Source organism: Cervus elaphus, chromosome 22 (assembly GCF_910594005.1).
Source record: "Cervus elaphus chromosome 22, mCerEla1.1, whole genome shotgun sequence".
Taxonomy (NCBI): domain Eukaryota; kingdom Metazoa; phylum Chordata; class Mammalia; order Artiodactyla; family Cervidae; genus Cervus; species Cervus elaphus.
Window position 1 is genome coordinate 3665314 of NC_057836.1, and position 21383 is coordinate 3686696.

The window sequence follows — 21383 nt, forward strand, 5'->3', positions numbered from 1 at the left end:
CTTCATGTTCCTGGGTAGTACCTCTCATTATCTCCCGATTTCAATCCTTAATTTCCTAGGACTATAGCCTTGCCTAGTAACTGTCTGGAGTGGACTGGTGCTGGGATCAGAGTGTGGGCGCCAGCAGTAGACCAAGTGTGAAGGGAGAGAAGGGGTCCCCCCACATCACCCTTCCTGCTCCTGGCGGTTGTGACTCTCATCTCAGTCCCCCTCTGACTTCCTGAACCATCCTGCCACCCACAGGTGCCCACACAGATGGCGCCCAGCAGGAGGGCCCAATGCCAAGGTGTCCAGGGGACCTTCCTGCATCTGGCCCCCTGGGTGGTGACGCCTGGTCCCCCAGCACGGAGCCAAGATTACAGAGAAGTCCCCTGTGTCCCCCCTCAAAGCCCTGACTCAGGACTGCATCACAGACCCTGTCACCTCCTGTCAAGTCCCACCTCTACTTCTGTGAACCCAGAGGTCTGCAGAGACCCATGTGCCCTGTGGCCCCAGGAGGGCACCGCTGCCCCCTGGGGAGGACAGGGTGCTGGGAGCCCTCCAGGGCAACGTCCAGGGGACGAGCCCTGCTGGGAGCTGGGGAGCAGGCCTGTCCAGGGAGCATGGATGGTGCTCAGGCTGCCTTCTGTGGGCTGGGAGGCCTTGGCCGTGGCCTCCCGGAGCCCGGCTGCTCTCCTCTGAGTGATGAAGGGGCTCAGTGCCTCATGGCATTGCATCCAGCAGATGGACCGGGCACGTCCAAGTGAGGGCCAACCCTGAGCCAGGCCCAGGAGCAGTTGTCACTCCCGGGTACATGGTGGTCCCTCCCTGGGTCTCAGTCTCTGCTCCTGGGAGGGGAGGCGCTGGAGGAGGGGCCTCTGAGTCAGAGAAGCCGAGGCCCTGGGGCCTGCAAGCCAGGGTGTCCAGGGTGCGTCCAGGGTAGCGGCCAGCCAGTGTGCCCCAGCACAGAGGGAGGGGCCAGGCCCGCGGGGAAGCACTTAGCATCCCACCTGGCTCTGTGCCCTTGGCTGCGGCTGCCTCCAGTGGAGGCGGTACTCAAGAGAAGGCCTGGCCAGCAGGCTTCAATGCAGGTGAGGAAGCTAGCCAGCTGAAATAAAACTTGTATATAAGGGGCTAAACTTCTTAGGACGACCTGTGGTCTCTGAGTGGCCAGGACACGCGCATGTTTCTTGGGGCCTGGCTGCACTGGAGAGTCCCCTTGTCCCTTCCGTGTGCCCAGGACCCGCACTCATCTCTTGGGGACCTCGCCCCCTCTGGTCCCCAGGAAGGTCTGATCGCGCTGCCACCCGCGCACCAGGCCACCTCGGGGATGCGGGTCCGCGGGCGCTCTGCCGAGGGCGGCCTCCGGGTACCTGACAGTCGCACATCGGTGTGGTGGCGGCCATGGTGCCCGCGGCCCCGCGTCCGCGGTGGTCTGCGCGTCGCCGCGCCCTTCCGAGCGGGGGCGGGGTGTCGAGCCTCGGGGGCGGGGCTGGGGGCGGGCGCGGTCCCCCTTCCACTACTTGCCTCCGACACACCCGCAGCGCCAGGAGGGTTACCCTCCCGGCGGGGGGAACCCAGGGCCACCCCAGGCTGGCAGCTTTGGTGTGAGCCCCACCTACCCGATCAGACAGGAGCCAGGGGCGGCAGGGGCGGAGGGCGGGCGTGGGAGAGTGGGTGGGATGAGGGAGTCCCTTTCCATGGGGACCCCCCTGAGAGGTGACTGCAGGGACCCCTGGGAGGCAGAGGAGCCCTGGGGCAGCGGTCCCTTTGAACAACAAGTGGGACCAGGGGCCATGCTGTAAGGGCCCCGACCCCGGATGCCTCTGTCCTGGGTGTGGCCCGGACAGTTGCACAGGGCCTCACACTTAGAAGGACCCCATGCTCGCTTTAAACCTCTGCTGTGGTCATCTTGAAATTCTTGACCATCTTTGAACAAGGTTCCTACATTTTGATTTTGCACAGGGCCCTGAAAATCATGTAGTCGGGCCTCTGACAGCCAGTGCATTAGCACGTGCATCTTTTCTGAATTCCCCACAGCACACCACCTCCATGGCCACTAACCCCAAACTGAGTCAGGACCAGCTCACTCACATACTGAGTGTTCTTGCAGCAGGCAGGCCTGTGCCTTTGGTTTCCCTTGACCCCGCCTAAGAGGCCCCTGATCCTTCAACCCTGTCCACCTACAGTCTATCTCCCTCACCGCAGGAGGATGCTTCCAACCTGGAAATCAGATCAGGCCCTTCCCTGCTCAAAACCCTCAAACACTTCCCAAGCCACTTGAGATAAAATTCAAACACACGACCATGGTCTCTGAGGCCCAGCTTGCTCTGGTCACTGGCCGTCTCTCCAATGACATCGTCTACCACTTCCTCTCCTCTCTGCTTACTCAAGCCCCACTACTAACCTTCTCTCTCTTTCCTGCCTCCCTGCATTTGTACTTACAGGTCCCTGTCCTATTATGCCCTTCCCTAGCTCTTTGTGAGGCATGCGCCCTCATTTCATGGTGATCTGTGGGCTCAGAGGGCACCTCCTTGAAGAGGCCTTCCTTGATTCCCCATCTCATCCTCATTTTTATCTTTAACTGCCTTATTTTTCATCTTATCACTTATCACATTCAAAATTCCACATGGAGTATCATGCTTGGGTTAATTTTGATTGTCGCTCATTCCTATTATAAGGAAGCTCTATGGGAACTAGGCTTGGTGTTGAAGCCTAGAAAAGTGCCTAGTATAGTACGTGCTAGAGAACCCTGTGTGAAATGACTAATGTTAAATGAATTAATTGCAAATGAAAAGCAAAAAATCAGAGATCATAAGGGATAATCAGGGATAATAAGAAACAAATAATTAGATGACACATCTAAACCAAACATATCAATCATGATATGAAATTCTGAGAGTAGTTACATTAACTGTAAATGGTCTTTGGTTTTTTCAGTTGCTAAGTCCGGTTTATTATTTGCCAAGACATGGCGTGCACCTTGCCAGGCTCCTCTGTCATCTACCATCTCCCAGAGTTTGCTCAAATTCATATTCATTGAGCTGGTGATATTATTTTACCATCTCATCCTCTGCCCTCCCTTCTCCTTTTGCCTTCAATATTTCCCAGCATCAGAGTTTCTTCCAATGAATTGGCTCTTCTCATCAGGTTCCAAGTATTGGAGTTTCAGGATCAGTCCTTCGAAAGAACATTCAGAGTTGATGGTGTAAACAACTCAATTAAAAGGCAGAGATTGACTGAGTGGATAAAAGAGTAAAATTCTATGATATGTTGCCTGCAGAAGACACTTCCTGCACTATAAACGGGAAGACATAAATAAGTTGAAAGTAAATGAATGAAAAGGCAGGTTTTAGGCTGGTTTTAGTGGAGAAAGCAATGGCACCCCACTCCAGTACTCTTGCCTGGGAAATCCCATGGATGGGGGAGCCTGGTAGGCTGCAGTCCATGGGGTCTCTAAGAGTCGGACACAACTGAGCGATTTCACTTTCATTTTTCACTTTCATGCATTGGAGAAAGAAATGGCAACCCACTCCAGTATTCTTGCCTGGAGAATTCCAGGGACGGGGGAGCCTGGTGGGCTGCCGTCTATGGGGTCACACAGAGTCGGACATGACTGAAGTGACTTAGCATAGCAGGCTGGTTTTAGAAAAGGCAGAGGAACCAGAGATCAAATTGCCAACATCTGCTGGATCATCGAAAAAGCAAGAGAGTTCCAAGAAAACATCTATTTCTGCTTTATTGAGTATGCCAAAGCCTTTGACTGTGTGGATACAATAAACTGTGGAAAATTCTGAAAGAGATGGGAATACCAGACCAGCTGACCTGCCTCTTGAAAAATCTGTATGCAGGTCAGGAAGCAACAGTTAGAACTGGACATGGAACAACAGACTGGTTCCAAATAGGAAAAGGAGTACATCAAGGCTGTATATTGTCACCCTGCTTATTTAACTTCTATGCAGAGTACATCATGAGAAACGCTGGCTGAGAAGAAGCACAAACTGGAATCAAGATTGCCAGGAGTAATATCAATAACCTCAGATATGCAGATGACACCACCCTTATGGCAGAAAGTGAAGAAGAACTAAAAAGCCTCTTGATGAAAGTGAAAGAGGAGAGTGAAAAAGTTGGCTTAAAGCTCAACATTCAGAAAACTAAGATCATGGCATCTGGTCCCAACACTTCATGGCAAATAGATGGGGAAACAGTGGAAACAATGGCTGACTTTATTTTGCGGGGTTCCAAAATCACTGCATATTAAAAAGCAGAGACATTACTTTTCCAACAAAGGTCGGTCTACTCAAGGCTATGGTTTTTCCAGTAGTCATGTATAGATGTGAGAGTTGGATTATAAAGAAAGCTGAGCGCCGACGCATCGATGCTTTTGGAAGTATGGTGTTGGAGAAGACTCTTGAGAGTCCCTTGGACTGCAAGGAGATCCAACCAGTCCATCCTAAAGGAGATCAGTCCTGGGTGTACATTGGAAGGACTGATGTTGAAGCTGAAACTCCAATACTTTGGCCACCTGATTGGAAGAGCTGACTCATTTGAAAAGACCCTGATGCTGGGAAAGATGAGGGCAGGAGGAGAAGGGGACAACAGAGGATGAGATGGTTGGATGGCATCACTGACTCAATGGACATGGGTTTGAGTAAACTCCGGGAGTTGGTGATGGACAGGGAGGCCTGGCATGCTGTGGTTCATGGGGTCACAAAGAGTTGGACAGGACTGAGCGACTGAACTGAACTGAAATGAATGAAAAAAACATATGCCACATAGACAATAAACTTGAGAAGGCCAGTGTTGCCATCTTATTATACTTCATTCCATTGCCTTTACCTATATATATTGTGATATAATTGACATATAATATGACTATTTTTTTTAACCAGGCAAAGGAGAATTCAAATCGAAGATTGTCACAAAAGATAAACACATTTCATAATGAAAAGAGGGGCAATTCAACAGAAAGACAAAACCACAATTGTGTGTCTACCTAATAAACAGAGCTCCAAAATATAGGAAGCAAAAGTTAACAGAATTAAACAACGAAATAGACAATTCCACGGTTACAGTAGGAGAGATTATCACTGTCTCTCAGCAATTGCTAGAACTAGAAAACACTGCAGACAATACATAGATCTAAGGAACAGCACCACCCTTCTTGACTTGACTCCCAAACAGAGGACAGTACACCCAACAACAGTGGAAGGCACATTCTATTCAGGTGACATGGGACACACAGATGGACCTAAGACGGACCACACGGTGGACTCACACGAGTCTCAACTCGTTCGAAACGGTAAAGGATCGCACAGAATATTCTGTGACCATAACAAAACTGAATTACAAATCAATAACTGTGGGGATTTTTACAGAAACTCTAAGTATCTGTAAGTGAAAGTGTAAGCTGAATTCACAGGTCAGAACCAAGGAGAGGAAATTAAACGACTGATTTCCTGGGCCGCAGGAAGCCCACTGACCACGCTGACCTCAGGCCACCGTAGCCCCCGAACCCCACGCCCGCAGTGACCCCGGCCCGCGCCCCGGCCGCCCCGCGCCGCACACGCCTTGTCCGTTGGCCCTCCGCCCTGCGCCGCCGACGCAGCTCGCACCGGGCGCTGCCATGGGGCCCGGGCCGGCTCTCCTGCTCCTGGGCCTGGGCCTGGGCCTGGGCTGTGGGCCTGGCCGCCAGCCTCCGCCCCCGGCTCCCCCGCAGGCGCCCGGCTCGCCGTCCCGAGACCTCCCCGTCCCGACGCCCGCCTCGGCCCGGCGTTCCCCTTCCGAGACCCAGGCCCTCGTCCAGGCGCGGGGCCCAGAGGCCGCGCTCCTCTCGGTGAGGGCCTCCCGGGACCCTGGGGAGCGGGGCGCAGGCTTTGGCGGCCTTGGAGCCGGCCGCGCCCGCGTCAGCCTCCGGGCCCGCGCGGCCCCGGGTGGCGGCATCTTGCTGAGCGGCCGCCGCGGCCTCTGCCTGCCGGCCGGGCGTCCCGCGGGCCTCGCGCCGCGCTGCCTCCGCGCGCACGTCCAGCTGCGCGCCCGCGGCGCCGCCGCCACCGCGCCCGCGCCCGCGCCGGTGGACCTGCAGCTGTCCGCGCCCGGCGGCCGGCTCTCCCTGCGCTGGCTGTCCCACCTGCCGCGCTCGCTCGGGCCTCTGGAGTGGACATTCCGCCTCGGGCTGCTCGGGCCTGCGGCCGCCGAGCACCACGCGTTGCCCCGTCGGGCTCTGCACCGCGCCCGGCGCTCCTACCCGGGATTCGTGGCCCGAACCGAGTGTCCCACGGACGGACCCACCCCGGTCTTCTTAGAAGCTGTCAGCCCGAACAGATCGGAACGCGCTGAGTCCTCGGTGTCCTGTCAGGTAACCCGATCGTCGGCCTGTCATTTGGACCGCGTGCGGATAAGTAGGAACGACGATAAACCGGTCCGACTGACCAGGGACATGCGAGACACCTTCAATGCAACAGTCATCCTCTTCTGTCCAACCCAAGAGTACTATGAGCGGATCTGGTCTATCTTTCCCGTGCCCTATGTAGGAGCCGTGCCTGACTGGAGTAAACCTCTGAGAAACCCACCAGTCAGGTTAGGTAGATCTGTAACAGTGTTGATTATACCCCCATATTCTTTACCTTGGGGAATATATCTGTTTAATTTTTCGGCGGTTCTCAGATCGCGGCATCCCCAGGTTGAAGGGCAGAGCAGATCAGATGGCATCTATGTCGTCATTTATAGACGTCCCCTGAATGCTGTTATTTCAGGGCCTTCCAACATCACAATTAATTTCACAGATGGGGTGACTCTCAATGGAAATATGTCTTCTGATCCAGAGGAAACAGACCCTCTAGAGAAAGAGAGACTTAAGTTTCTCTGGTACTGTACCACAAACCCAAGAAACTATGATGGAAAAAAAATAACAGTGATAAGCAAGGAAGTTTGTCTCCCGGAGCAGGTTGATCTCAAGTGGACATTGGCCTCTGGTCCTATTCTCACACTTTCTCCAGGAACACTTCAAGGTGGCCGTGTATATTTTTTCAGACTGGTGATCCAGAAGACCGGCAGGTCAGCATTTGCTGATGCAACACTGCACGTGCTTCAAGGAGCCCCGGTAGCAAGCATCTCATGTATTGAAAACTGTGACCAGGTTTTGGTTTTATCAGAGAGATTCTCGTTGTCTCTGGATTGCACAGGTTGTACGGCAGGCCGAGATGTCTATTGGTGGTCCATTCTGACGTCGTCAGGTCAGGAGGTGCCTTTTGACTGGACGGGGCAAACGTCAACAGGACGGAATGGTGCCTACGTGTCTATAAAGCCTTTTGCTTTCTGGAATTTCAGGGAAGATAAGTTTTGGATTTCTCTAAATGCAGCAACTTGGAGTGGAGTCACCTTGGCCTTAAGGTATCCTTTCATTATTCGCCATGTGCCAGTAACCACAGACTGCAAAATTGTTCCAGAGAAAGGAATTTCCTTCATTACAAAGTTTGTTGTCATTTGTACTTGTTTCAAGGATAAGAACATTGTTCTTACATATAAAATAATAGTTCCTGATGTACATGGTTTTGGTGAAATCAGTTCTTTGAAAGAGAATAACTTTGGGTCCGTCCTATATTTGGGGAAGAATTGCACATCACCCCCTTCCTTTCTCCCTGTTGGTGTGTTGGACAGTCACTATTCCTTGAAAATAATAGCTCAGGCATATAATACCTCTCTGGGAGCTTTTTCTCAGGTGAACTTTTACGCCACTGTGCGGCCTCCCACTGACGTAAAGTCATCACTGACTGTGCTGGAGGAGTTATCCAACTTCACCATGGGACCAGATTCCTCCCTGTCTGCTTTGCTTCAACAGCAGGATTTTCTAAATGCAAGTTATTTAATATATGTAGTAGCGTCTGTCTTGAATAACATGAAAACCAATGTAAATCTTCAAGCTGAGAAAATTAAACTGCGAGAACACCTTTTCAATCAGACACTCATTCTTCCTATAAACACTTTGGTGAATATTAGCCAGGTGGTCATGGCTGTTACTAAATTAACAGAGAAAACCTCTGAGATCAATGCATTCTCTCAGAAACTGGCCACGGTGAGGACTTGGCAAGCAAGCCAAGCCCTCCAAGATAGTCATCAGAGAGATAAGCGCATTTCTTCTGAGCAAATAGAAAGTGTGTGCACTGGAATATTAACAACCTTGTCTAATATCCTGAAACTGCTGGTTCATTATGAAGTCTTCGAAGAGCCTTTCCACGTGGTTGAATCTCTAGCAGACACGGTATTGGCTGTGAAAGTGCCAGAGAACGAGACCACTGCCTTGAGGACCTCCAACTTTAGAATGTATGTCAAGAAAACAGAAAAGTGGAATGTTACCAAGTTCTTCAGCACCCAGAAGCACTGTCAGAATTGCTTTTATCCCACCCTAAACGTGAACAGCATTCCTAGTCTGCCTGCCAACGCTCCGATTTCCACGATGTTTTGTGAATTTGTGGATGACCCTTTCCCTTGGCTAAATTATGGGGAAAACAGTTTGACCCAGGTGGTTGGATTCCGAATGACAGGAGTCGAGGCCACGGGTGACGGGATTGAGATCCCACCTGATGCAGTGGAAGTGTATCTCATCAGGAAAAACCTGAGCTTTGGAACTTTTAATCTCACGGTGGGACCCAGCTCAGAGCCTTATGCAGTGGATGAATCATTGAGAAAGACGACAGGGGCGTTTAGCTTTGTTGTGGACTGTACAGCAGGGAGGGACGTGTTGATCCACATCATGGCAGAAGTGTCCGTGTTGTTCACGGTGTCTGTGTATGCGGGCCGTGAGATCACACCCAACTCTTTGATGACCAGCTACCTGGTGCCCCATGAAATCCCTCCAATTGCCAACGAGAGTGACCTGTTTGACCCGGAGTGTCCGGTGAAGCAGGCCCGAGTGCTGTGTCTCCCCGCAGCCCTGCTGCAGGTCATAGCTCAGCGAACCGCTTCCTCCGAGTGCACCGTCGGTGTGCTTCTACAGGCACCTCGCTTTGTCCTAAAGCCCAATAACAAGTTGGTGAGAATTTCTGTTTTCAGCATTACATGCCTGAATATGTTTGGGATCCAGAGCGATTGGAGAGAAGATACCTGCATTATTGGAGAGAGGACCACTTGGCAAAGAGTGCACTGTGTCTGCAAGAACCTGCGGCGGGCCAAGCGGCAGCTGGATATAATCGAACAGGCCAACCTTCACCTGCGCACCCACTATTTGATGGCCAAGGTGATCGTGGTCCCTAACCCTGTGGATTTACACTTGGAGGTCATCAAGAAAATCACCCAAAACCCTGTGACCCTCTTCACTGTACTTCTCATTTTGCTGTTGTACTTGGTCCTTGCCTTCTGGGCCTTGCACAGAGATGAAATGGACCAGTATCTTAGGGAGCATATGATAGTTCTGCTTGATAATGATCCTTATGATAATGTGTGTTACCTAGTCACTGTTTTTACAGGAAGCCGTTGTGGTTCTGGGACCAGGGCCAATGTCTTTATCCAACTGCATGGAACTGAAGGTAGCAGTGATGTGCACTGTTTAAGCCACCCACAATTTACAACTCTCTACCGAGGAAGCATCTGCACTTTCCTCCTAGCAACAAAAAAGGACTTGGGGGACATCCATTCCCTCCGTGTGTGGCACAACAATGAGGGCAGGTCTCCTGAATGGTATTTAAGTAGAATCAAAGTGGAGAATCTGTTCAGCAGACACATCTGGCTCTTCATGTGCCGAGAATGGTTTTCTATCGAATCCTCTTTGGACCGAACCTTTCAAGTAATCCCCCCAGACAAGCCTCTGAAGAAAATGGACTTTTTCCTCATTGATTTAAATTATAACCTGGGGAGAAACCACTTGTGGTTCTCTGTTTTTTCTGGTGTCATTTCTGCACCGTTCAATAGGCTCCAGAGGCTGTCCTGTTGCTTAGCCATGTTGTTGTCCACACTTCTGTGTAATATTATGTTCTTTCATTTAGACAAGGAAATCGAAGCAGAGCCACAGGAGCAGAGGTACATCAGGTCGATGGTGATCGGATTGGAAAGTGCCTTTATTACCCTCCCTGTGCAACTAGTGATCACATCTTTGTTCATCTATTCCCAGAGGAGACCTCTTGTATCTCTAAATGAGGTCACTCCTCGGAAGCATCCTTTGAAGCCAGCTGCAAATGAACACTGGGAAGAACGGCTGGGAAAGTGGCATGCATACGAAATTAACAAGACACACTCCCAGGAGCCTGAGAAGTCTAACAGACATCCTGCAAAACCCAAGTCTTCTGTCGAGGTCACCTCTAAAGGACAGCCCCCGCCCAAGCAAGCAGAAAGCAAGGTCTCTGGCACCCAAAAGAAGATATCAGGCACCCAAAGCAAGGTCTCCAGGCCCCAAAAAGATGTCTCCAGGACACAAAGAAAGGACTCCGGCACCCTGAGAAAGGTCTCCGACACCCCAGGAAAGGCCTCTGGCACCCAAAGAAAGATCTCTAGGGCCCAGGAGAAGAACAAAAACACCAATAACCCAAATGTTGAAGACAATCAAAGCGTTTCTTCCGAGGATCTGCCTCCCCAGCCAGGTTCGCGAGCCCTCAAAGAGAAGCCCAGGATGGTCCTGCCACGGTGCTGCGTTAGTGTGGCCTGGCTCCTAGTTTTTCTCACCTGTGCAGTATCCTCCTACTTCATCATATTTTATGGACTGACTTACGGCCTCGAAAAGTCAATAGCATGGCTGTTTGCATCGTTCTGTGCATTCACCTTGTCAGTCTTTCTAGTGCAGCCATCTAAAATCATGCTTACGTCAAGCTACAGGACAAGTACAGCCAAGTATTCGAAGAACCTTTCGTGGATCAGCAACTATCACTTCACTGAGATCAAGCTGCAAAACCTCTGGAAGGACCCAGAAGAAATGGACACACGCCACCAGTTCGTCATGGAGCTTCGAAACTCAAGGATGTACCAGCCTCTCACCCAAGATGAAATCACAATATTCAAAAGAAAGAAGAGGATCAAGAGAAGAGCTTTCCTGTTCCTTATTTACATCCTCACTCACTTCATCTTTCTGGCTCTCTTGCTGAGCCTAGTCACAATCCTACACCCCACTGACAGCTTTTACTACAATCAGTTTATTCGTGACCAGTTCTCTGTGGATCTGGCAGGCGTGACCAGGCTGGAAGGCATCTATCAATGGCTGAATGGGGTGCTGTTGCCTCTGCTCCACAATGACCCAAATCCCACGTTTCTGCCTGACAGCTCCTCTAAAATCCTTGGCCTGCCGCTGATGAGGCAGGTGAGGGCGCAACCTGGAGAGATAACGTGTCTGCCGGCCAAGAAATTTGTGGAGGGCAGCCTCAAAGGAGAGATTCGCTGTCACCCCGAATATGGGATGGACCCAGAAGACACAAAAAACTACTCTGGGTCATGGAATAAAGTTAGCAAGCGGGACACCGACAAGACGACCAAAGGGTTTACTTATAAGCCTCCAGAGAAGAGATGGGCGTACACTTCCCATGGGCTGCTGCACACCTATGGCTCAGGAGGGTACGCCTTCTACTTTTTTCCGGCAGAGCAGCAGTTTAATTCCACACTGAGGCTCAGCGAACTCCAGAAAAGCCACTGGCTGGATGAGAAGACCTGGTCTGTGATTGTGGAACTGACCACCTTCAATCCAGACATCAGTCTCCTCTGTAGCATCTCGGTCATCTTCGAGGTCTCTCAGTTAGGTGTTGTGAACACTAGCCTGAATGCTCACTCCTTCTCGCTCACTCATTTCAGCAGAAAATACTCAGAAGAAATCTACTTGTATGTGGCCATCTACCTTTTCTTTCTCGCCTATATTGCCGATGAGGTCAATGTCATCACGGATGAATGGACGGCCTACGTGAAAAGTGTATATAATTGGGTCAGCTTTGCTCTTAAATTCTTCCTTGCCTTGTTGATCGTGTTCTTTTTCAGGAAGTACTTCTTGGCCATCGGTGTAGTTCGGGCTTACCTGTCAAATCCCGAGGATTTCATTCCCTTTCATGCAGTGGCTCAAGTGGATCACACCATGAAGATGATTTTGGGTTTCCTGGTATTTCTGACGATCCTGAAGACGCTCCGGTATTCCAGGGTCTTTTACGATGTGCGTCTGGCTCAGAGGGCCATCCAGACTGCCCTTCCTGGCATCTGCCACATGGCATTGGTGCTGTCTGTGTATTTCTTTGTCTTCATGGCATTCGGCTACTTGGTGTTCGGGCAGGACGAGTGGAACTACAGTGACATGATCCACGCCACCCAGACAGTAGTTTCCTACTGTGTCTCAGCTTTTCAGAACACTGAATTTTTCAATAACCAGGTTCTCGGGATCCTCTTCCTCTCATCTTTCGTACTGGTGATGATCTGCATATTGATCAACTTATTTCGTGCTGTGATTTTGTCTGCCTATGAGGAAATGAAGCAGCCCGTATATGAGGAGCCCTCAGAAGAGGCGGAAGCCATGACTTACCTGTGTCGCCGGCTACGATCTGCTTTTTGCTGCCTGTGCTTCAAACCCAGGGCAGAAGACGAACCCAAGTTCTTCATCAACATGGTGTACGGGCATCCAGAGAAGAACAGCCGCCACTACCTGGGGCTGAAGACCAGGAACATTAACGGGAAGAAAATGGTTTACCTCGTCGTGTGATCCAGGACAGTGTCAAGACCCACAGGCAGGTTTCTCCCCAAGGCTCAGTTTCTGGGATCAAGGAATGTTTAGTGGCTCAGTTGTGTTTTCTCTCCACATCCTTCACAGTGCACACCCCCACGTCTGGACACGTCTGCCGTGGTGGCCTCCACTCTTGGGACTTGAAAGGAGGGTCAAGGGCAGTGTGGCCTCTGCGGAGAGAGGAGGGCGACCATCTGTGAGTCCTGGGTTCATCTCCCTTTTTCTTAGAAGTTGCTGTCTTTGGCACCGACTGCAGTTTAGAGGGTTAGAGATCTAGATTTGGGGGAGGGAGCTTTAAGGGCCCCCAGCCTCATCTCAGCTTGTCAGAAGCAGCAGGTGAATGCTCCTGCTATTGTGGTCCCCCTCTCCCCAAGGCTGGACTGCCAGGGCTAGTGGTTCCGGGCAGAGCCCAGGCCCCTCAGTCCTGCTGGCCCTTCCCTTTGCTGACGGGGCTGCAGCGCCTCCCCGCCCCTTACTCCCCTCTCCACACTCCAGCTGGGCAGGGCTGGAGGGGCCTCATGAGGGGTCCCAGGAGTGGCCCTTTTGCCTGGAAATGGAGGGATGTGGACCAGGGCACATCAATGTGAAGGTTCCCATCTGCTGCTTAAGGCTACTGCAAGTTATGGATATACAATTTAGTAACATGTTTCTGTCTATGAAACATGCCTTTTCTGAGACAACAAGTCATGTGTTTGTGTTGAGGGGTTCACACTGAAAGGTATTAAATATTCCATGTAATGTGTGTTGCCATATATACTTCTAGGATTTGAGCTTTGGTTATTGATGGCCTGGTGGCTTGTTTATAACACGTTAGTTAAGAAAATGGTGTAACAGCTCCTGTATTTTCACCCTAAAGCATGTTCCTTTACGTAGATGCCACTTTAAGCTTGATGTGAATTAAATGTATGATGTTTTCTATGAGGCCTGCAGTGATTTCTGTGATAGGGTGGGTACACAGATGGTGCCTGCCCTCCAAATCCAGTGCCAGCAAAGCAGAACAACCCACAGGTCGTGGCCGCTTTCTCCCAGGTGTTTGTCACTCATCACCCCTGGAGAACGGAATGGCTTCACTCCAGTATTTGGGCCTGGAGAATTCCCTGGACAGAGGAGCCTGGCAGGCTACAGTCCACGGGGTCGCAGAGTTGCACACGACTGACTAACATTTTCAATTTCACTTGGCACCCCGGAGGTGCTGATCTGCAGTGCATGGCCATGGCACTTCACACCTCGGCAGGTATGGGTGCATGCACAGGTATAGGCTTTCCATCCCTCCTCCCTGTTGTGGGGGCAGTCTTCTTCATCAGGTGAGTAAATGAAAAAGCTTTGTGACTTGCCCAAGGCCACCCAAACAGTTAAGAGTCAGAAGCTCAGTTCTGGGTTTTCTCTCTACCCTGGCGGGAAGTCCCAGGTGTGCCCAGGTTCTGGCCCACTGTTCTGAGTGAAGTTCATGTTCATGGTTAACACCTCCCATTAGCACACGACTTCTGAACTGGTTGAGAGCGTGGAAAACTGGGGCTAACTCTTCATACTGGGTTCTGGTCAGGTGCACTCACCCATGGAACACAGAGCTGTGCAGTGTAAGCCCGGGCAACGTGCAGGAACTGTGGGCCAGGCCCCTGTTAGCGGCGGGGAAGACCCACGGCAGGTGAGGCGGTCTCAGGTGCTCTTTGGGGGAGGGTGGGGAGAGCCCAGACATTCTTCCCAAATTTAGGCATCCTCTCAAGTCTCCACCCCTTCTGATGCTGTGGGAGGCCCAGGGTCACACTATTTGGGCTCCCTTCCCTGGAAATAAGCCCCCACGTCAGCACAGCATCTCATGATTTGGAGGCGTGACAGAGTCAGCAAGCAGTGGCCAACTTGGCAGTCCAGGAACAAGGCTGGGGCTGGGGAGCCCCTGAGACAGGATCAGGGACGGCAGCTGAATGCCCCGGGGAGACACGACTCTCCACTTGGGGCTACAGGGAGAAGTCTAGCAGATTCGCAGGGCTGTTCCCATGTGTACTGGGAACGAAGGGAGTGCCAGGGGCCTTCCAGTGTCAGCAATGACACGTATTCTTATAGTTTCGAAATCGCAGAGATGCCAATTATAACATTGTCAGTATGGAAATGAATAAAGGGAAACCTCATGAAAATGGAGTCGGGAGGCCAGATGCAGGGTCTCATGCATGTCCCACTCAGGTCAACACAGGTCCCAACTGGAAGAGAGGTACTGGCAGGAAGTGATGCAGGAGGAAGAAAGATTTTCTCCTTGCCTGGCAACTGCATAGCCAATGAGACGCTGTCACAGCTCAGCCAGTGAAAAGCCCCTCCAGCTACCCTTTCTCTATTAAAGACTTCTCTTTTCTGTGTTCTACCAGACTTACATGTCTGAAACTGCAGTTCATTGCTGCTCCTGAATGAATCCATTTTTCTGGTAAAAATAACTGGCTGTTTTATTAAGTTAATATCAGGAAAACAAAGTAATGAGAAAACTATAAATTCAGGTTTCTTTAGAAGGTCATTTTCCTGGAACATGGCATCAGTTTCTAAAGGAGTCTTTTAAGATGCTTTTGTTCTTACCACGTTTCCAGGCACAGGACAGGTATTTTTCAGAACAAGTTGGAAATAGTTATTCATGCCTCCTGAGTGTGCATTGCCCAGGAAAATAAGATAGACGTTCTTGGATTTGTTTTTCACTCAGAGGAGTGGAACAAGCTTTGTATGCAGAGAGATGACACCGTCTGAATCTACATGTCCTTCATCTACCTCAAACTGTTGTGTTAATTAAGAAGACTTGTATTTGTAAAGCCTGCTTCTGTGTGTATATTATACTCTTTAAGTTCAGTTCAGTTCAGTCACCCAGGCGTGTCCAACTCTTTGCGACCCCATGAACCGCAGCACGCCAGGCCTCCCTGTCCATCACCAACTCCTGGAGTTCACCCAAACCCATGTCCATTGAGTTGGTGATGCCATCCAGCCAACTCATCCTCTGTTGTCCCCTCCTCCTCCTGCCCTCAATCTTTCACAGCATCAGGGTCTTTTCAAATGAGTCAGCTCTTCGCCTCAGGTGGCCAAAGTATTGGAGTTTCAGCTTCAGCATCAGTCCTTCCAATGAATATTCAGGACTGATTTCCTTTAGGATGGACTGGTTGGATCTCCTTGCAGTCCAAGGGACTCTCAAGAGTCTTCTCCAACACCACAGTTCAAAAGCAGCAGTTCTTCGGCACTCAGCTTTCTTTATAGTCCAACTCTCACATCCATACATGACCACTGGAAAAACCATAGCCTTGACTAGATGGACCTTTGTTGACAAAGTAATGTCTCTGGTTTTCAATATGCTGTCTAGGTTGGTCATAACTTTTCTTCCAAGGAGTAAGCGTCTTTTAATTTCATGGCTGCAGTCAACATCTGCAGTGATTTTGGAGCCCATAAAAATAAAGTCAGCCACTGTTTCCACTGTTTCCCCATCTATTTGCCATGAAATGATGGGACTGGATGCCATGATCTTAGTGTTCTGAATGTTGAGCTTTAAGCCAACTTTTTCACTCTCCTCTTTCACCTTCATCAAGAGGCTCTTCAGTTCTTCACTTTCTGCCATAAGGGTGGTGTCATCTGCGTATCTGAGGTTATTGATATTTCTCCCAGCAATCTTGATTCCAGCCTGTGCTTCCTCCAGCCCAGCATTTCTCATGCTGTACTCTGTTGAACTCCCCAGGTCAGTAGGTGCCCAATATGCTCCTGGAGATCAGTGGAGAAATAACTCCAGAAAGAATGAAGGGATAGAGCCAAAGCAAAAACAACACCCAGTTGTGGATGAGACTGGTGATAGAAGCAAGGTTCGATGCTGTAAAGAGCAATATTGCATAGGAACCTGGAATGTTAGGTCCATGAATCAAGGCAAATTGGAAGTGGCCAAACAGGAGCAGACAAGAGTGAACATCAACATTCTAGGAATCAGTGAACTAAGATGGACCAGAATGAGTGAATTTAACTCAGATGACCATTATATCTACTACTGTCGGCAGGAATCCCTTAGAAGAAATGGAGTAGCCATCATAGTCAACAAAAGAGTCTGAAATACAGTACTTGGATGCAATCTCAAAAACGACAGAATGATCTCTGTTCGTTTCCAAGGCAAACCATTTAATATCATGGTAATCCAAGTCTATGCCCTGACCAGTAACGCTGAAGAAGCTGAACAGTTCTATGAAGACCTACAAGACCTTCTAGGACTAACACCCCCCAAAAGATGTCCTTTTCATACTCTTAAATATTTACTTTAAAAATATACAACAGTTAAAGGCATTTTGTCTCTTGGCCATAGATTCAGTTCTCTAAATGCATGCTCCCTCCATCACCCTACAGAGGGCTAACCTTTCCTTTGAGCCAGAAGAAACCTCTAGTGTCTCGCATTGTGGAAGACTTCACCTGGCTGCTGGATACACTGTCGTATTTACTTTGTGAGATTTCACCTTGCTGCACACTTAAGAAGTATGTATTTTTCTGTATGTATGTTATACTTTTAAGAGTTTACTTAAAAACTAAGCCCTGCTTCTAGCATTTCATTCAGCACTAAAAGCAAAATGCCAGTCTTTGGAGCTTAATTTCACTGGAAGAAATGGAGAAGGGAAGAGTAAGGTTGTACTTAAGTGAGATGAAGTGCATAAAGAACAAATCCTCCAGAGTACCCCCTTTTGTTGCTAGTAGCAATGCTTTGCTTTAGATTCTAATCTGCAGCCAATTTCTTATTTTTCAATTTTCAAATCTTTCTCAGTCTTCACTTAACTAAAAATATATAAAATGAATAGTATTTCCAATGTTCTGCCTTTTCCCAGAATGTCATAGAATTGGAACCATACACTATGTATCCTTTACATATTGGGTTCTTTCACTTAGTTATATACACTTGCATGTCCTCCATGTCTTATCATGGCTTGATAGCTCATTTCTTTTAAGTGCTGAATAATATTCCTTTGTCTGTAGTTTATTTATCTATTGACCTACTGAAGGACATGTTGGTTGATTCCAAGTTTTGGCAATTATGATTAGGAATAAAGCTGTAATAAACATCTGTGTGCAGGTTTTTATATGGACAGAAGTTCAATTCCTTTGTTGAATACCGAGGAGCACACCTGATGGATGATATGGTAAGAGTATGTTTATTTTTGTACGAAACTGAAAAACTCACTTCCAAAGTGGCAGCACCATTCTGCATCCCTGCCAGCCATGAATGGGAGTTCCTGCTTTCTGCACCTGCAGCAGCATCTGGTGTTGTCAGTGTTCCAGATTTTGGCCACTCTCATAGCTGTGCAGTGATATCTTATTATTGTTTTAATTTGCATTTCAATGATGATACAGGATGTGGAACATCTTTTCATATGCTTACTTGCCATTGTGTACCTTCTTTGGTGAGGCATCTATTTAAAGTCTTTGGCCCATCCTTCACTGGGTTGTTTTTATTACTGTTGTTGAGCTTTAAGAGTTCTTTGTATATTTCAGATAACAGTCCTTTATCATATATGTCTTTTGCAAATACTTTCTCCCATTCTATGGGTTGCCTTTATTATTTTTTAATTGGAGGCTAACTGCTTTACAATGTCGTATTGGTTTCTGCCATACAACGTCAATCAGCTGTAAGTACACACATGTCCCCTCCCTACTGAACCCCCTCCCACGTTCCACCCCACCCCACCCCTCTAGGTTGTCAGCCAGCACTGGGTTGAGCTCCCTGTCCTATACGGGAACTCCCCACTCACCATTTTACGTACGGTCATGTATATTTTTCAGTGCTACTTTCTCAGTTCCTCCCACCCTCTCCTCCCCTTGCTGTGCCCGCAAGACTGTTCTCTACGTCTGTGTCTCTATTCTTGCCTTGCAAATAGGTTCCTCAGTACCATTTTTCTAGATTTTGTGTATATACATTAATATACAACATTTTTTATCTTTCTGACTTACTTCACTCTATGTAACAGGTTCTAAGTTCACCCACCTCACTAAAACTGAGTCAAATTCATTCCTTTTTATACCTGAGTAATATTCCATTGTATATATGTACCACAACTTCTTTATCCATTCCTCTGTTGATGGACATCTAGGTTGCTTCCATGTCCTAGCTGTTGTAAATGGTGCTGCAATGAATGTTAGGGCACACGTGTCCTTTTGAAATATGGTTTTCTCAGGGTACATACATGGCTTGTCTTTTCATTCTCTTGATTTAATGCCTATTTCACATGCAGTTTCTTTTGGGAAACAATTTTTTTCTAAAGCTTTATTAGATATTTTAAATCCTTTTGGATTTTTTGTAAACTTTTCCTTTTATCAGTAACTGTTGTTGTTCAGTCTGACACTTTGCGACCCTGTGGACTGCAGCACACCAGGCCTCCCTGTCCTTCACTATCTTCTGGAGATTGCTCAAACTCACGACCATCAAGTCAATGATGCCACCCAATCATCTAATTCTCTGTTGCCCTCTTCTCCTCCTGCCCTCAGTCTTTCCCAGCATCAGGGTTTTTGCCAATGAGTTGGCTGTTCACATTAGGTGACCTAAGTACTGGCGTTTTAGCTTCAGCATCAGTCCTTCCAATGAATATTCAGGGTTGATTTCTTTAGGATTGAATGGTTTGATGTCTCTGCTGTCCAAGGGACTCTCAGTAGTCTTCTCCAGCACCACAGTTTGAATGCATCAATTCTTTGGTGCTCAGCCTCCAGCTCTCACATCCATACATGACATGGAAAAACCATAGCTTTGACTATACAGACCTTTGTTAGCAAACTGATGTCTCTGCTTTTTAATACACTAAGTTTGTCATAACTTTTCTTCCAAGGAGCAAGCATCTTTTAATTTCATGGCTGTAGTCACCATCTGCAGTGACTTTGGAGCCCAAGAAATTAAAGTTTGTCACTGTTTCCATTGTTTCCCCATCTATTTGCCATGAAGTGATGGGACCGGATGCCATGATCTTAGTTTCTTGAATGTTGCGTTTTAAGCCAGGTTTTTACCCTCCTTTCATTTTCCTCAACTGGCTCTTTTAGTTCCTCTTCACTTTCTGCCATAAGGATGGTGTCATCTGCATATCTGAGGTTATTAATATTTCTCCCAGCAATCTTGATTCCAGCTTGTGCTTCATCCAGCCTGACATTTCACATGATGTACTCTGCATGTAAGTTAAATAGGCAGGGTGACAATATACAGCCTTGATGTACTCTTTCCCTAATTTGGAACCAGTCCATTGTCCCATCTGATGCTTCTTGACTGGCATACAGGTTTCTCAGGAGGCAGATAAGGTAGTCTGGTATTCCCATCTCTTGAAGAATTTTCCACAGTTTGTTGTGGTTCACACAGTCAAAGGCTTTAACATAGTCAATGAAGCAGAAGTAGCTGTTTATCTGGAATTCCCTTCCTTTTTCTATGATCCAACAGATGTTGGCAATTTGATCTCTGGTTCTTCTGCCTTTTCTAAATCCAGCCTGAACATGTGGACGTTCTCAGTTCATGTACTGTTGGAGCCTAGCTTGAAGGATTTTGAGCATTACTTGCTAGCATGTGAAATGAGTGCAATCAATAACTGTGGACAGCTCAAATCAAAATTAACATTACTTTCTGCCTAAGACCACATGATTTGCTCTTTGAATATTATTTCACTTAGCTCTTTCAGTGCAGCTAGGAACTTGTCCAAACTAATGGCTTTGACAGCATTCATGGGATAAGCTGTCATATATCTGAGAGTGGATTTAGGTCAAATTGGAAATGCTTCATCAAGATGGTCCATCTATGGCCAGACTCAGAAATAAAAACCAACAGTATATAATCGTTGAATTGACCCCAAAAATGCCATTGCTGTAAGCACACGTCGAGGTCATGTTCTAGTAGTATAATAAAAGTGATTGCTAATTCCTGAGACTCAGGACAGGCGCATTTTTTTGGGTCAATTCAAACATTATATAGTATTGGTTTTTATTTTTGAATCTGTTCAGATGACGAAGGGCATTGCAGGCCACTTAGATCACTTCAAGTCTTTGGAGGAGCACAGCGACAAGCCCCAGGTGCACACAGTTTTTAAGGATAGCAGGAAGGGACAGGACCGATTTTGAACCCATTTTATCTGTTGTCTCAGGGGACACAGTAACCACTGCCTGTAGCGCTCGCCACAGAACCTGGGCTTCCGTCCTAGTGAGGGGACAGGTAACATGAGAACTAAGACCAGAGCATTTCTCTCAGAAGCACAGGGTGAGCGAAACCGCCTGGGGCTACAAACCCCAGGGCGTGGGCGGTCTGTGGGGCTGCACACAGGCAGCACCGACTCTGCGGAGCTCGACGGAAACCGAGAAGGAAGCTGAGAGCCTCCGAGCAGCCAGGACGGCAGGCCAAGTCGGCGTGAACTAGTCAAGGCGCGCCAAGGGCTGCCCAGCCCCTGCCAGACGGCAGATCTTGGGTGTGGGATGCCGCCGCCAAGGCGGAAGCGAAAATGAAAGGCATTCAGTCGTGTCTGACTCTTTGCGACCCCAAGGACTGTAGCCCCACCAGGCTCCTCTGTCCATGGGGATTCTCCAGGCAAGAATACCGGAGTGGGTTGCTATGCCCTCCTCCAGGGGAATCTTCCCAACCCAGGGATCGACCGCGGGTGTCCCGCATCGCAGGCGCAGTCTTCACCTTCTGAGCCAACGCGGAAGCCAAGCGGAAGGCGAAGAGGAAGTCCGCCACGAAGCCCCGCCCCCGCCGCGCAGCCCCGCCTCCGTCGCGCAGGCGCCC

At 48.9% G+C, this 21383-nt stretch overlaps 1 protein-coding gene across 1 annotated transcript; it reads left to right on the forward strand.

Moving 5' to 3' along the window:
• Positions 1–1064: 1064 nt before the first annotated feature.
• LOC122680688 (polycystic kidney disease and receptor for egg jelly-related protein-like) lies at positions 1065–13199 on the forward strand. The gene is made up of 4 exons (XM_043882315.1): positions 1065–1070; positions 1265–1449; positions 5509–10309; positions 10457–13199. Exons 1-4 carry the CDS (start codon positions 1065–1067, stop codon positions 12632–12634), a joined length of 7170 nt encoding a protein of 2389 aa, XP_043738250.1. The 3' UTR covers positions 12635–13199.
• The last annotated feature ends 8184 nt before the right edge of the window (positions 13200–21383 follow it).